We start from the raw sequence: 16,048 nt of genomic DNA, 5'->3' as shown, positions 1-16,048 counted from the left end.
TGGAATTATTACATTTAAAACTTATTCTTCATATAAAAGATAACAATCAGGGGCTGGGGATGTGGCTCAAGCAGTAGCGTGCTGCCTGGCATGCGGGCGGCCCGGGTTCGATCCTCAGCACCACATACAAACAAAGGTGTTGTGTCCGCCCAAAACTAAAGGAAATAAATATTTAAAAATTCTCCCTCTCTCTCTCTCTCTCTCTCTCTGTCTCTCTCTCTTTAAAAAAAAGATAACAATCAGATCATATATTAATTTTCTACTTTATATTGTACTAAAATTACTTTACATTAAAGAACTACTTGATGTATCATCATGATATAATAATACCTTAGGCACATTCTTTGATATTCACATCTACCTTAATGTATATGTCACAGTCCACTTAAATAAATTTTCTAGTAGATATCAAATGATCTAATAACATAGCACTACTCTTTATAAGAGCAAATATTGAGGTTTTATTATGACTGCCTTTGGGAAATACACTGGATTTTAAAAACACAAGTAAATCACTCATGGTACCTTACGTTGATTCTTCATTTATTTTTTTGAGAGTCCCTCCTACCTCCTGCCTTTGGATGTATTGGGAATTGACCCCAGGGATGCTCTATCACTGAGCCATATCACCAGACTTGTTTTTGCTATTTAGAGATAGGATCTCCCTAAGTTACAAGGGCTGGCCTCAAACTTGCCATCCTCCTGCCTCAGCCTCTGGAGCCACTGGGATTATAGGCATGTGCCAACACACCCAGCTTGAGTCTCTACCTACCCAATGGTGCTTAATGACTGAGCCACATCTCTAGAGCTTTTAATTTTTTATTTTGAGACAGGGGCTTGCTAAGTTGCTTAGGGCCTTACTAAATTGCTGAGGCTGGCTTTGAATTTGTGATCCTCCCATCTCAGCCTCAGGAGCTACTAGGATTACAGTCGTGAGTCACCTTACCTGGTTACTCTCTACTTTTAAATACAACATTTATTTTACTACAAAATGAAGAAAAAATAAAAAGTGTTCTTTTATCCAGTGAAGAAGAATTATGAGAAGAGAAATAATAATACTTCAATGCTGGTTATATTTTATAGAACTTAAAAATTCAGTTTTCATTGTTCTGCTGTTATGTTTGTATGTGAGGTTCCCTCAAAAGCTCACATGTGAGACCATGCAAGAAAATTCAGAGAAGAAATGATTGGGTTGTTAGAGTCTTAACCCAATCAGGGAGTTAATCCCCTAGTAGGGATTAATTCAGTGGTAACTGAAGTGGTGGGGTGTGGCTGGAGGAGGTGGGAATTGGGGGCATGGCTTTGGGGTATATATTTTGTATCTGGCCAGTGGAGTCTCCCTCTGCTTTCTGATCATCATGTGAATTGGTTCTTCCTGCCTCACCTTGAGCCCCAAGGAATGGAGCCAACCTTCCGTGGACTAAGACCTCTGAAATTGTGAGCCTTTGAATAAACTTATCCTCCTCTACAATTGTTCTGGTCAGGTCTTTTAGTTGCAGCAGCGAAATAGATCACTAAAATAGCTATAGCTTTTTATTTAATAATATAAACAAAATGTTGAGAGTCTTACAAGATGATGACTTTGGCTTGGAGTATCATTCAGTGGTCGAGTACATGATCAGCATGTGCAAAGCCTTGGGTTAAATCCCCAGCACCACCCCAAAAAAATTATGATTACAATTAAAAGCTTTGAACCTGGAGGCTGGGAATTTAGCTTTGGGGTGGAACACTTGCCTACCACGTGTGAGGTGCTGGTTTTGACTCTAGCACTGCAAAAAAAAAAAAAAAAAAAAAAGTTTGGAACTGGAACAGTATGATAAATCTAATGGCAACCTCTTAAACTCCATTTTAAGTTATCTCTGCTTTCAAATAACACTTTAAAATGTTCTCATATAACCAGATTATGATTAGCCGTCATCAGCTTAGGGATATTTTTTCAGTGTTCAAAGTTATTATGTTTGGCATCAGAAAGGATATTGGCATCAAAAAAATGTGTTGGAATCACTTTTGATTTGTGAATTAAAAATTAAAAATCTAGAACTAGCGCCAGTGGTTCCTGTGACAGGGTAAATATTCCCCTTCGAGTAATGTTTGCTTCACAATTAAAGTAATATTTTTATTTTTCCCTCAGAGTTTATTAAGGAAAAGAAATTACAAACCACAATTTTTTTTTCAGTTGAGGTGAAAAAAACTGCTTCATAAGTTCATATGTTGTAAAAGCCACTGCTTGAGAGGGAAGACACCAAATGTATATCTCTTATTTTCATGGCACAGAAACTTAATTCCAGTAACCACAAGTAATCTGAATGGAGTAGCAGTAAGAAAGTCAGAATATCAAAATAATCTAAAAAAACCAAGACTATTAAGTGAGGCAGGTTAGAGTGATAGTCAACTCTAGGTTGCTGGGACAGTATAGCTGACAAGAACAACTGAAGAGGAGGGAAAGTTTATTTTGGCTCATGATTTCAAAGATTTGGTGCATGGTGTGCTGACCCTCTTCCTCTGGGCCCAAGGTGAGATTTATTAACATATAATAGGTTTATTAACATATAGGATTTAACATATAATAGGTTGATAATTTTGGAAAGGCATCCAGAGGGAAGTTGCTCAGAATGTGGCAGCCAGAAGCAGGAAGAGAGAGAAGGGGGAAGAGGCCTGAAGGAAGATACATTCTTCCCGGGCACACCCCAAGTGACCCACCACCTCTAGCCACACCCCACCTGCCTATAGTTACCACCCCGTCACCCAGTCCATTTAAAATAGGACTGACTGATGAGGTTTCGGCTGTCACCATTCAGTCATTTTACCTCCAGCCATTCCTGCATTAACACAGGAGCTTTGGGGGGACATCTCATATCCAAGCCATAGCAGTCTCTTCAACACTTTTTAATAACATTAAGACGTTATTTCATTGTCATTGTTGTCACACTTGCCCTGTGCCCAAGAATTGGTAGGTAAAACTGCTCATGTCTTAGCAGGAATCAAGGCAGTTGGACCAAGATGAATTACTAGTCATATTCTTTTCACCATTATAAACTTTCAGTAAAGAAAAATACCAATCCCCTTTAAGAATGGCTTGGATGGAGCAGAAAACTTTTTATTAAGTCTTTTAAATATTCTGTTTGACAAAATGAGAAGTATGCTTACAGCATTCCTGCTGCATGCCAAAAGCTCAGCAGTTGCCTAGAGGACATGTGTGATTATGTTCTGAGCTAGCTGGGTTTTTGTTTTTAATGAAATATCATCTTTTTACTTGGAAAAATAACATAAAGGCAAACTATGACTATATTTAGATTTGGATGTTTGAGAGACATATTTTGGAAAACCTGTTACTTCAAGTTAAATCATGGACAGTGTTAACAGTGATCAAATTCAAGATTTCAAGCAAAAATTTGGGCAATTTGTATGATTTCCCTCTACTTAAAGATATTTTTTTTGAGAGCATATATAACAAATAGGACTTTTTAATATAAGGAATGTGTCAGTATTTGAAAGATCTGCACAACTCAGAACCAGAATTTTCCAAAATGACCATTGTATGATGATACCAAATTATGCACATGTGGAAGATTCATTCAGAAGACAAAGAAGACCAATGGATTTTAATGTAGCAGAATATAAAAAGTCCTTTGATATGCTTTTATATTTCATATTATGCTTAGGTTTAAGAAAGTACCACTTATCAAATTTTGGTATAATATCAAAGAAGAATATCCAGTTATTTTGAGGAGACATAGTCATGAACCAGATTTTTATTCACATAATTTTGTCAAAACACATACTGCAACAAATTTAATGAAAAAGTAGATATGAAAATCCAACTGTCTCCTTATTAAGGCAGACATTAATTTGCAAAAGTATAAAAGAGTGCTATTTGTCTCAATAAATTTTTGTAGTTTTGGAAAGCAGTTATTTTTTATTAAAGGATTTATTAACATAATAGTTTGATAATTGTTTCTTTAAATGGATTAATAAATATTTATAAAGTCTTCAGCATTAATGCTAGATAGTAAATATTGGTAGATATAATCCACATAAACAGAAGTTTTTTGAGGTCTTTAATGATTTTTAAGAATGTAAGAGGATTTTGAGACCAAAGTTTGAGAATTGCTATTTCTATGTAGTGCTGAGATTATTTTCCGTCAAAACTTCTGACACTTGACAGCATCTTTTCGTAGTGTGCTACATATCATGCTTCAGCTGGATATAATAACTGTATCTTTGTTATTTTAATCTTCTTTTTTCTTGTTACTCTGCCTTTACTACTTCTGCCGTTATGTAGCAGGTCTCATACATCTTATATATTTTTGCAGGGGGGAAGTCCCCAGCCCACCACCCAACCATACTTGCCATGTGTACCCCCGCTTAGATTTTACAAAAAAGAGGTTCCTGTGTGCATAAGTTAAGGTGAAGAGACCAGCTCCACCAGCCCCCCTGGTGGCAAAAAAGGAGAGCTGCCCATGTTGTGGCATTCAACCAAGGGGTTTTGGAAGTGGCAGTGGTCTCCCGTGGTAATTCTTGTCCCCTGGCAGCCAATTGAGGGTGAAATGTCCAAATGTGTGTTTAAGATTCTATGGGATTATTTTTGTTTTGTATAATATTTTGTGTGTATACACACACACACACACACACACACTCTCCCCAACACACACAAATGGAGAGAGAGACATAGGTCTGTCCTGTTTCTGGAGGAAGCACCATGCACTGTTGAGACCTGAACCCTGTTTCTGGGAGCTGTGGTGATAAGCTGGCCCTCCAGGCCTGAGAACCTGCTCTTCTATGGTCGTGCCAGTCTAATTTTGAGATGCACAGGTTTGGAGATGTAAGGGCCATTTATTTATTCCCTTGGGCAGTCCTTGTCATGTGAGGAAAGGACTCCCATAAGTTGGGAGGCCTTTGGAAGGTACTTGTGAACGTTGTGTCCCTGTAGAGGTGCTGTGTAGTGAGGACATAGGGATTCTTTTCCTGTGGATTAAGGGAGGCTGTCAAAGCTTGTGGTGTTGCTGCCCGAGGTATTCTGAGGTGTGTTCTTGGACTGTCAGTGCTCAGGACTAGGAAGCTGCTGTCTGTTAATGTCATATCAGGTCATGACCTACTGAGGGTGACAGGCTACAGTGTGCAGTGGCGGGGTGGTTGAGCAGTAGGAGGTATTTGGAAGGAGCCACAGTCTCCCTATTGGAAAGAGGTTGGCTGGTTCTGAGCAGAAGGGACATCCACCTCACAGGACCTGTCTTTTCAGGGAGTCTCACACTGAAGTCCTGTCAGGTCTCCACCTGCCCAGGCTTCTGGAAATAGAGGGGATGGGGATTTTTTAGACTGGGGAGACCATGGGGAGTCAGACCTTTTCACTGAGGTCCCAACAGTTAATCTCTTAAAAAAAAAAAAATCTTACAGAGAATACTTGAAGAACCTCTTAATATTTTGGGCAGTAGATTCTAGTCTGTAGTGTAAATACACACACACACATACACACACACACACACACACACACACACACACACGTTTATTTTAGTTATTGAGCCTGGTTTTGGCAATTCTGTGCAGTGCAGTTGGGATAGCAGCTAGATTTAGATGTGAGCATTAGAACAAACATGCTGGTAGTTATTGATTCTCTCCTTAACAGATGTTTCTATCAAGGCCTTTATTCTAGTGAGTACTATGATTAAAATTTGGGGTATATGTATATAAAGTCATTATGATTTTTAAAAAAGGTTGGGGTTGGGAGAGAAGGAGGTGCTTGTTCTCTGTGAGAAGTTGCATAAATGACTTAGTTTATTTACTCAGTCTTAAAAATTTTAGTGGGAGAAAATAATTTTCAAGATCTTTAAAAACCTGAAATTGTCCCTTTAATTTGTAGTCATACCGTTTTTTAAAAAATCACAATTGGGTCAGAAGAATATTACCAACTGTAATTGAAATTCTGTTATTGGTTATTCTCTGAAAGAAGTTTTTATTTCCTGCAATTATAAAATTAAGGAATATTTTGATTTTGTAATTTAAAGTTGGTATAAAACTTAATTCTCCACATACAGAGATTTAAATTTTTTTTGTTATGTCAGGAAGATTATTTTCTTTTGACAAAAGTTCACTTAGAAGCCCTCTAGATAACTCACCACAGTGGCTCTATTTTTTCTGTTGTTAACAACCAAATTTAACTTTGTATAATATTTTATCAGCTTGTAAGTGGTAGTCTATTATAACACTATTAAGAGACAGAGATAGTGCCTGCTCTCCTGGTAACTGTAACAAGTAATTCTTTTTTTTTTTTTTTTTTCTTTTGGTACTGGGGATTGAACCCAGAGGCACTTAACACAGAGCCACACCTCCAGCCCTTTTTTCAATATTTTTAAATTTAGAGACAGAGTCTTGCCAAGTCACTTGAGTTGCTGAGGCTGGTTTTGAACTCCCAAGCCAGTGGGATTACAGGTGTGTGCCACTGCGTGTGGCAAGTAACTCATTCTTTTTTTTTTTTTTTTAATATTTTTTTTTTTTTAGTTCTCAGCGGACACAACATCTTTGTTTGTAAGTGGTGCTGAGGATCGAACCCGGGCCACACGCATGCCAGGGGAGCTCGCTACTGCTTGAGCCACATCCCCAGCCCCAAGAAATTTAGGTTGGGATGAAAACAGCCCCATGCATTTTTAATTGTATTACTGTCATGTTTATTATTGTTGCAGTTATAAAAATGAATTAATAAACTTGTGACTAGTAAATGCTATAAACATGAATATTGTCTTATGAATATTTACCTTTTATGATTTGGTATTATGTCTTTTTTTTTTTTTTTTTGTAAAGGAGTCTACCATGGCTCAAGAGTCTCCCAAAAATTCAGCAGCAGAAATTCCAGTGACCAGTAATGGAGAAGTTGATGACTCTCATGAACATGGCTTTAATAGGGTAAGAATACTTTTCTTTCTGTTAATGCAAAGAATCATGATAAGTCTTTAAATGTTGCGATGAAAAGTAACAGAACTTAAGCCAGTATGGTGGCACATGCCTGTAATCCCAGCAACTTGGAGGCAGAGGCCAGGGGATCATAACCTCCAGGCCAGCCTCAGCAATTAGCAAGGCCATTTCTCAAAACAAAAAATAAAAGGGCTGGCAGTGCAACTCCTTGGTAGAATGCCCCAGGGTTCAGTCCCCTATATCCAGCTCCCCCGCCAAACCAAACCAAAACAAAACCCCAAAAAACTAATAGAGGCTTTTTTCTTAAATTGGTTTCCATCAATAATGTATTTTATTTTAGGGGTGTCTAGGTTGACCATGATGTGATTTGTCATGGTTAAGCTCCAGGGCCATAAGCTTTGATGTTTATTTCAGTAATTGACCAGAATGAAAGCGTGTGTTTGATTAACATATAACTTTATAAAACTACTTAATTTTATTTGTCATAAGAAAAATATTAAATATATATTATCCTTTTAAAATTTGACATTGTTTAATTTCTTTTCTGTATGTCATTAATACATTAATTCCTAAGTAGCTGCTCCTGATTTTGCTGTTCATTTTCTAAAGTGGTTTCCTTGACTCAAACAAATTAAAACTTTGGATATTTTTTGTTTGTTTGTTCATCCGTCTATTTTAGAGGTGGGATATTAGGTATTGAATCCAGGGCCATATGCATGCTAAGCACACACTCTACCCCTGAGTTGTGTACCCCCTTCCCTAGCCCAGTGCTTTTTATTTTGATCTCCCTCTAAGTTGAAATTTAAATTTAATATATCTTAATGGGAATACCATAGCTTTGGAGATAATTTGGGTTCAAACTTCAGCTTTATCATTTCAAGCAGTGTCATCTTGAGCTAGTATTTATTTAATCTGTTCTACTTTTTTTCTACAATTAAAATCTTAATTTACTTTCATGAGGATATTAATATTACATGAGATAATAATAATACACTCTTAGAAATGATAGTGATAGTTTTTATTTCTGTAAGTATTTACACTAAACATTCTTTTTAATGACATTTGATACATGTGTACGACTTTAAAAATAATAATATTCAGATACTTAAAGTAGTAGTTGAAAGATTCTTAATTTATAGTTTAGATAGGACTCTTTGCTTTATATATTTAAGAATAAAATCCTTTAGTTTAACAGGAAGTGATACTTTAGTTCAGGATTTCTCAATGTCAGCACCATTGACAGCTTGGTCAGACAATTCTCTGTTTGAGAGGTTGTTCTGTGCATTATAGGCTGTTTAGTACATCTCTATCTTCTTCCTACTGAATTGTAGTAACACTCTTCTGTTGGTAAGCAAAAATGTTTTCAGGTATTGCTAAATGTCCCCAAGGATGGAAGAAACTTATCTCTGTTTTAGATTAGTTTAATTGATATTAGAAAGTTCCATTGAATTTCTTTTGTTTTCCTCTTCAAGCTTGAGGCTTTTGCTTTAGTCTGTTTTCTATTGCTATAACAAAATACCCAGGACTTGGATAATTTAGAAAGAAAAGAGGCTTATTCACAGTCCTGAAGGTAGGGAAATTCAAGATAAGGTGCTGCATCTGTCAAGGAACTTATGTTATGTCATAATATGATGGATGATGGCTAAGGCAGGAGTACATGCATGAGTGGCAAGTGAACACATATGGAAGAGGGATGGGAAAAAGGGAGCCACATGCTTCACAGTAACCTCCTCTTGAGTGAACTAATCCAGTTTCTTGAGAAAGACCTTAGTCCCTATCATAGGCACTACTTTCTAGCACGACTACCTTGGCAACCACATTTCCATGATTTTTGGCAAGGACAGACCACATCCAAACTGTAGTGGTTTATTTTACTTACAAACATCTGTGGACCCCCCCCCCAAAAAAAAAAAACAAAAACACAACAGTGATTCATAGAAGAAAGAGACTTAAATTCTGAGTGTACAAACACTTGAGGTGTTAGTCTAAGACACACATAAGGAAACTCAAGTTATCATCATTACCTTTACCTATTATAAAATTCTGTTCAAATACTCATTATACCAAGCTTTTTGTTAGTGGTTTCTTCATTTAATTTTTGGTAACTGCTCTTTTACAAATGTATTTGGCAAATGTTTCTAGTATTGCTAGATACCAGGCAAGGCACTAGGGATATAACAATGGACAGAAATTCCTGCCATCAGGGAGCTGATATCCCAAAAGACAATCTGGTGAAAGCTAAGGACCTTTATCCAAGAAAAATGCAATGTATACAAAATGCTGCAAGGGTTGTGGTTATAGCTCAGTATTAAGAGCGTGTGTATGCATCAGGTCCTGGGTTCAATCCCCATCACCCCCACCTCTTCCCCACCCCGCAAATTGTAGTAGTCAGTGTTGGGAAAGGCACCTGCCACCTTCAGCCTATTTTTTTTTCTTGTTGCTCTTTATTGTTGGAGTATGGCTTATACACAGTTAAAGCACAGATGTGAAGTATACACCGTCCAGATCAAGATGAAGAACATTTCCAGGACCTCTGAAGACTCCCTGATGCCCTCTACTGGGCAGTAAATGTAATTCTTCCCAGGGTAACCACCACTGATCTTAACTATCATCAATAGATTGCTTTTGACTGTTCTTCAACTGTGTATCACTAGAATCATGCAGTCTATACTTTTTTTGGCAGGGTTGGGGGAAACCAGGGATTGAACTCAGGGGCACTCAACCACTGAGCCACATCCCAGGCCCTGTTTTATATTTTTTTTAGAGACAGGGTCTCACTGAGTTGATTAATGCCTCGCTGTTGCTAAAGCTGGCTTTGAATTGGCTGGCAGTCGTCCTCTCTCAGCCTCCTGAGCCACTGGGATTTCAGGTGTGTGCCACTGCGCCCAACTAGTCTGTACTTTTTTGACAGGCTTTCACTGAATGTTGTATCTATGAGATTCATTCATATTGCTGCTTATGGCAGTATTTTATTCCTTTAATTGTTTTTTAGTTTTCCATTTGTGTATCTATTTTTTGGTTGATAGGCTGCTTCCAGTCCATGACCATTATAAATAAAGCTTCTGTTACTACCTTCACAGGCCTTGGGTGTACACAAGTACCTGTTTCTTTTGGGTGCGTACCCAAGAGTGAAACTGGCCGGGTCATGAGTTTAGCAAGTGGTTGAACCAGTGACAATTTACCAGCATTCAATGGCAGTTCTGGTTGTTTACATTTCAATTTTAGTCATTCTGATGGAGGCATAATGGTATCCCGTTGTGGTTTTACTAAGCATTTTCCTGATGACTGATGATGTTGGGCATGTTTTCATATTTTTAATGGCCATTTGGATACTGTCTTCTGTGAAGTAGCTTTCCAAGTTTTTTGCTCATTTTTCTACTGGGTGTGTGCTTTTTAAAAATTCTTTTGTATTTTTTGTATATTCTGGGTTTAAGTCATTTGAATGGATATATTACAATATTATCTTCCAGCCTGTGACTTTCTTTTGTACTTACTCTATTATTAATACTATCTGGTGAACAGAAATTATTAGTTTTGGGCTGGGAATGTGGCTCAGGCGGTAGCGTGCTTGTCTGGCATGCGTGTGGCCCGGGTTCGATCCTCAGCACCACATACCAACAAAGATGTTGTGTCTGCCGAGAACTAAAAAAAAATAAACATTAAAAATTCTCTCTCTCTCTCTCTCTCTCTCCTCTCTCACTCTCTCTAAAAAAAAAAAAAAAAAAAGAAATTATTAGTTTTGTGTGTATGTGTGCTACTGGGGGTTAAACATAGGGGTGCTTTACCATCACACTATATCTTCAACCCTTTTTGTTTTTTATTTTGAGACAAGGTCTACGTTACTGAGGCTGATTTCTACTGAGTTGCTGGGATTACAGTTGTGCATCACTATACCTGGCCAGAAATTGTTAATTTTAATGAATTCCAGTTTATCAGTCTTCCTTTCTCCAGTTAGTGATTTTTGTGTCCTGTTTTTTAAAAAAAGCTTTGCCTGTTCAGCATATTGATTCTGTTTCTTCTCAAAATTTTGTTGTTTTGCTTCTCTTACTTAGGTTTGTGATTCATCCTAAGTTAATTTTTGTGTATGGTATGAAGTGTAGAGGTTGTAGAGTTTTTTTCCCCCTTGCATAAATATCTATCTAGTTCATTTAAAATGGGTTAAAGACCCAAACGTAAGATCTAAAACTATAAAAACTTCTAGAAGAAAAACTCCATGACACTGGTCTCATAAATGATTTTTTTGAATATGACATCAGATGCACAAATAATTGGGACTACATCAAACTAAAAGCAAAGGAAACAGTCAACAAAATGAAAAGTCCAAAGAATGAAAAAAATATTTACAAATCATATAATGAAAGGTATTAGTATCCAAACTATATAAAGGATTCATACAACTCAGTAGCAGATAAACACCCCAATTAAAAAATGAGCAAAAACTGGCTACAGTGGCACATATATCTCGTTTACTCAGGAGGCTGAGGCAGGACAATTACAAGTTAGAGGCCAGCCTGAGCAACTTGGCAAGATCCTGTTTCAAAATAAAAAGGGCTAGGAATATAGCAGTGGCAGAGCACTTGATTAGCATGTACCAGGCCCTGGATTCGATCCCCTAGTAGTTGCAGGTGGGGGAAGCAAAGGAAACTGAGTAGACTTTTTTCTAAAGAAGAAATACAAATAGTCAACAGTTGTGAATAGGTGCTCAATATAATTTATCCTCAGGAAAAATGCAAATCAAAACCAGAGTGAAATATTACTTCACATCTGTTAGGGATAGCTATTATCAAAAAGTCAATATCTTAGGTGGGGATGTGGAAAAAAGGGAACCCTTATACACTGTTGGTGGGAATATAAATAACCTTTATAGAAAATAGTTTGGAGATTCCTCAAACAATTAAAAATAGAACTACCACAAGATAGTAAAGATAGAGAAAAAGCAATCCCACTTATGGGTATATATTCAAAGGAAATAAAGTCATATTATATCAAAAGAGACATCGCACTCCCAAGTTTATTGCAGTACTCTTCACAATGGCCAAGATATATGTCCATTGACAGATGAATGGATAAAAAGAGTGATTATACAGACACACTGATGAGACTATTATTCAGCCTTAAAAAAAAGGAAGAAAATTCTACCATTTCTGACAATTTAGATAGGGCTGGAGGACATTACGTGAAATAAGCCAGGCACAGGAGGACAAATATTGTGTGTTCTCATTTAGATATGGAATCTAGAAGTCTAGTTCATCGAAACAAAGTAGAACAGTAGGTAGAGGTGAGGGTTAGGGAGATGTTGATCAAGACTGCAATTAGTTATAGGATAAAGTAGTTCTGGAGACCTAACGTACAGCAGGGTAGATATAGTCAATAATAATGTATTATGTACTTGAAATTTGCTAGGAGAGTACATCTTAGATATCCTCGCCACACACAAAAATGGTAACTATGTGAGGTGATGAATATCTTAATTAGCTTGATTGTGGTAATTATTCAACAGTATATTCACAAATTAAAACATCACAATGTACACATTACAGTTAATTTGTCAATTATATGTCAGTAAATCTGGGATAAAAAAAAAAGTCTGGGTACGGTGATGCATGCCTATTATAATCCTAGCAGCTCAGGCAGAAGGATTGCAAGTTCAAAGCAAGCCTCAGCAATTTAGCAAAGCCCTAAACAACTCAGTGAGACCCTGCCTCTAAATTTAAAAAAAAGTGTGTGTGTGTGTGTGTGTGTGTGTGTGTACACACACAAAGATATTTTTTTAAAAATGGAGAGAAAAGTCCATCCTTCCTTCATTAGGGGCTTTTGCTCTATAATAATTAGATATGTTTGGGCCCATTTCTGAACTCTGCTTTATTTCTTGGTCTTTTTATGTATCCTTGAAATAATACCATACAGTATTTTTCTTACTATAATAATTAAGACTGGAACAGGTATCCGCCCCAATGTTGATACCTGGTAACTAATTTCTTCAGTGTTTTTCTTCTTCAAGTTTATCTTGTACCTTAAGCCTATTCATAAGTCTTTTTTTTTTTTTTTTTAAGAATCTTTGCCTTTAAGTGTCACTGGAAAAGTTATTTACTTATGTGCAGCCAATATTTGCTGCCCTGAGAATTTACTCACTAGTTCATATCAAATTCTCCTTTTAGAAATTATACCTCAATATTATTTCACTTTCTGTTAGGAAGTAGATAAGGAGAAAAGGATGTTATCTTGGAGGTCTCTCTTTGTTGGATATGAAATTCATCAGTGGGAGAAACCCCCAAAGAAGCAATGATCCACTTCAACCAGTATGTCCCAACTCTTCTCCCTATAGAAATTCAGCAGTATAAAAAATTGTTTGTTGTACCTTTTTTTATTAGAAAAATGCATATCATGAGAGTCTCTTAAACATTTATTACTCTTTAATTAAATTCAAATTTACAAGTGTTTTGTGTATATTAAGATTCATTGGCCATGTTTATCTAGACATTGACTTCTGAGCAGTAAACAGGAAATTTTCTGAGCAGTAAACATGAAATTGTGTTTAACCTCAAATCCAGTTTTTAGAATTTTAATAGAAATAAAAAATCATTGAGGGAAATAAGTATTAAATATATTGCTTAGCAGTAGACTATAGACTGGTAAAGTGATCTTATATGTAAAAGTGGATCATAAATTATGTACCTACATTATATACATTATAAATGTACTGGCATATCTTTTATATATATTTCGATTTAAAATCTGAAGATGACTTATTTAATGCATACTGTATAATGCACTTTGAAAGTAGAGTCACAAAATCAAATTGGTACTTATTAAGTTGCCATAACTTGGTTGGCCAGCTGGTGTCACTGTGGCATAGGCAATGAAATTATAAAAAAAAAAAAAACAATTTGTTTTTGTTTTTGTTTTTCATTGCAGGTGTTTGATTTTCATTTGACTTCCTTTCTTAGTCAAGGCACTGGTTAGACTTATACTCAACACTCATATTTATAGAAATTACAATGGAAGCGCTCGTGCTTGAAATGGCCTTGTCAGCAGTTTAACCAGACCATTGCCTCATCTATGAATATTTCTAAATTTGTTTCTCTTATTAAGATAGGGGCAACAGCTAGATGAGGAGAGGACATGAGGTGGTGTTTTGTTTTTTAATATATATTTTTTTAGTTGTAAATGGACACAATACCTTCCTTCCTTCCTTCCTTCATTCATTCATTCATTCATTCATTTATTTTGATGTAGTGCTGAGGATCAAACTCAGTGCCTCACTCGTGCCAGGTGAATACTCAACCACTGAGCCACAACCCCAGCCCAGTGTTTCAGGGTTTCTTGGGGGTTTTATTGTTGTTCTTATTGATGGGTTTTGTTTTGTTTTTTGTAGCAAAGATATTTCTATTTCTAAATAAAAAATAATTCTTGTATTTTAAAGATTAGTAAAGTTTCATCAAAAACTTCAAATTTCTCTTTGACTTATAAACTGCATTCTATTTATAATGGATGCTGTTATAGTGTTTGTTAAAATATTAAATTAGAAATTTACCATTTGCACCATGAGTTAAAAAGAAGAAGCAAGTATTAGCTCCGCATGGTTGAGACTTCTTATAATTAAGGTATAGTTATCAGATTTAGAGAAACTACCTCATTAGACATAGCTGAAATGGAACTTTTCCTGTGGGAAGCCCAAAACAAAAATTCATAATTTTAGTGTTTTTCCATTTGTGAACGTTTTCTCTAGGGGGAAAAAAAAACAAAAACAAAAACAAAACGGTACTCTCTCCCCACCCCCCAACAGAACTACCAAAATTTGCATTTAAATTGAGGGAGTTTAGGACTTACTGAACCTACCATTGGGTTCTTAGATTTTCTGGGGCTTAAGAACCCTTGGTCTGTAAGTTTTGAGTTAAATCACGGGGATACTGGTTCTGTAGGAGTACCCTGGCTCTCACTGCTTTATTTTACAAGAGAGGAAAAGGGCCCTGGAGGTTATGATTGAATTACCCACCTTACATAGCTACACCAAAAGCTTATGTGATTTGACTATAATTGTGGTGAGGGCAATGCCTCTATCATTCATTGCCTAATTTCCAGAGCCTGGCCATCAGTGCTTGGCATATAGTACCAGTTTTTAGTAACTGTTTGGTGAATGAATGAGTGAATAAATGTTTATTCATGCTAGGGCTCGGATTAAAAATAAGGTTTCTAGGATTCTGTGGGAAAAGGGGGAAGAGAGATTGTAATCTTAGATGTGGTTTAAGTTGTGTCCTTGATTTCTCTGCATTAGTTGTTGCTTTGATGTGTATGCACTCTTAATGTTATTGTTTTAATCTTTTAAGGCCTCTGTGTACCTAAGCAATTTCTCCATTCCCAGCCTGGAGATTGGGGGAAAAAAAGGATACAGATAAGAAACAGTTTGGATATACTTTCATCTCCAATCCTCACCAACCCAATGTTATAATTTATTTATCTGCTTTTTATTCATTTATTATTCATTCATTCATTTATCATTTATTTATCTACTTTTCCTAAGAAGTTGGAATCACTATTAAAGCATAGACTGTGTGCACACAACATAGTTTATGGTTTGCTGCAGTTGCTTAAAAAAATGATGATTTCAAGTGTATGGACTTAAAATTTGACATCTGTTCTATTTCTGTCATCCTACACTAGAGTTTGAGTAGTATGCAATGATGTTTTTGTCTCCATATCATACAGAAATATAGTACTATGTGTCCATACTATACCTAAAACATTCAGTAGCTCAGTCAGTGGCAACATTGATTTGACATTAGCTTTTTCAGAAAACCAGTTCTGATCAAATATATATCTAGGATACTTTAAGAGGTATGGAGAATGTCTTTCAAAGGTTCATTAACCCTATTCAAATCTATATTCACTTTTGAAAATTGATACATAAAAATTGTACATATTCGTAGGATATCATAATGTTTCAGTATGTGTATATATTGTCTAATGTTCACAATAAGGCACACATATCCATCTCCAACAATTATCTTTCATTTGTGGTAAAAACATTCAAATTCCTTTTTTCTAGCTTTCAAAATGTACAATACATTATCATTATAGTCACCTTACTGTGGTGGTAGCACGACAGACCTTGTTCCTCCTATCTTACTACCCAGTTCACCAA

General features: G+C 36.2%; 1 protein-coding gene across 9 annotated transcripts in view; it reads left to right on the top strand.

Annotated features, from left to right (window-relative positions):
- ARFIP1 (ARF interacting protein 1) overlaps nucleotides 1-16,048 on the top strand; it is a 114,073-nt gene that overhangs the window by 42,749 nt on the left and 55,276 nt on the right. For all 9 annotated transcript variants that reach the window (XM_081303984.1, XM_081303986.1, XM_081303983.1 and 6 more), the window contains one exon: nucleotides 6,796-6,897. In XM_081303984.1, the coding sequence (XP_081160110.1) occupies nucleotides 6,796-6,897 (102 nt within the window). The remainder of the gene's footprint in view (nucleotides 1-6,795; nucleotides 6,898-16,048) is intronic.

This window comes from Spermophilus citellus (genome assembly GCF_964194105.1).
Source record: "Spermophilus citellus genome assembly, chromosome: 8".
NCBI classification, from domain to species: Eukaryota; Metazoa; Chordata; class Mammalia; order Rodentia; family Sciuridae; genus Spermophilus; species Spermophilus citellus.
The sequence above is the reverse complement of the archived record's forward strand: the minus strand, read 5'-3'. Positions and strand labels throughout refer to the sequence as shown.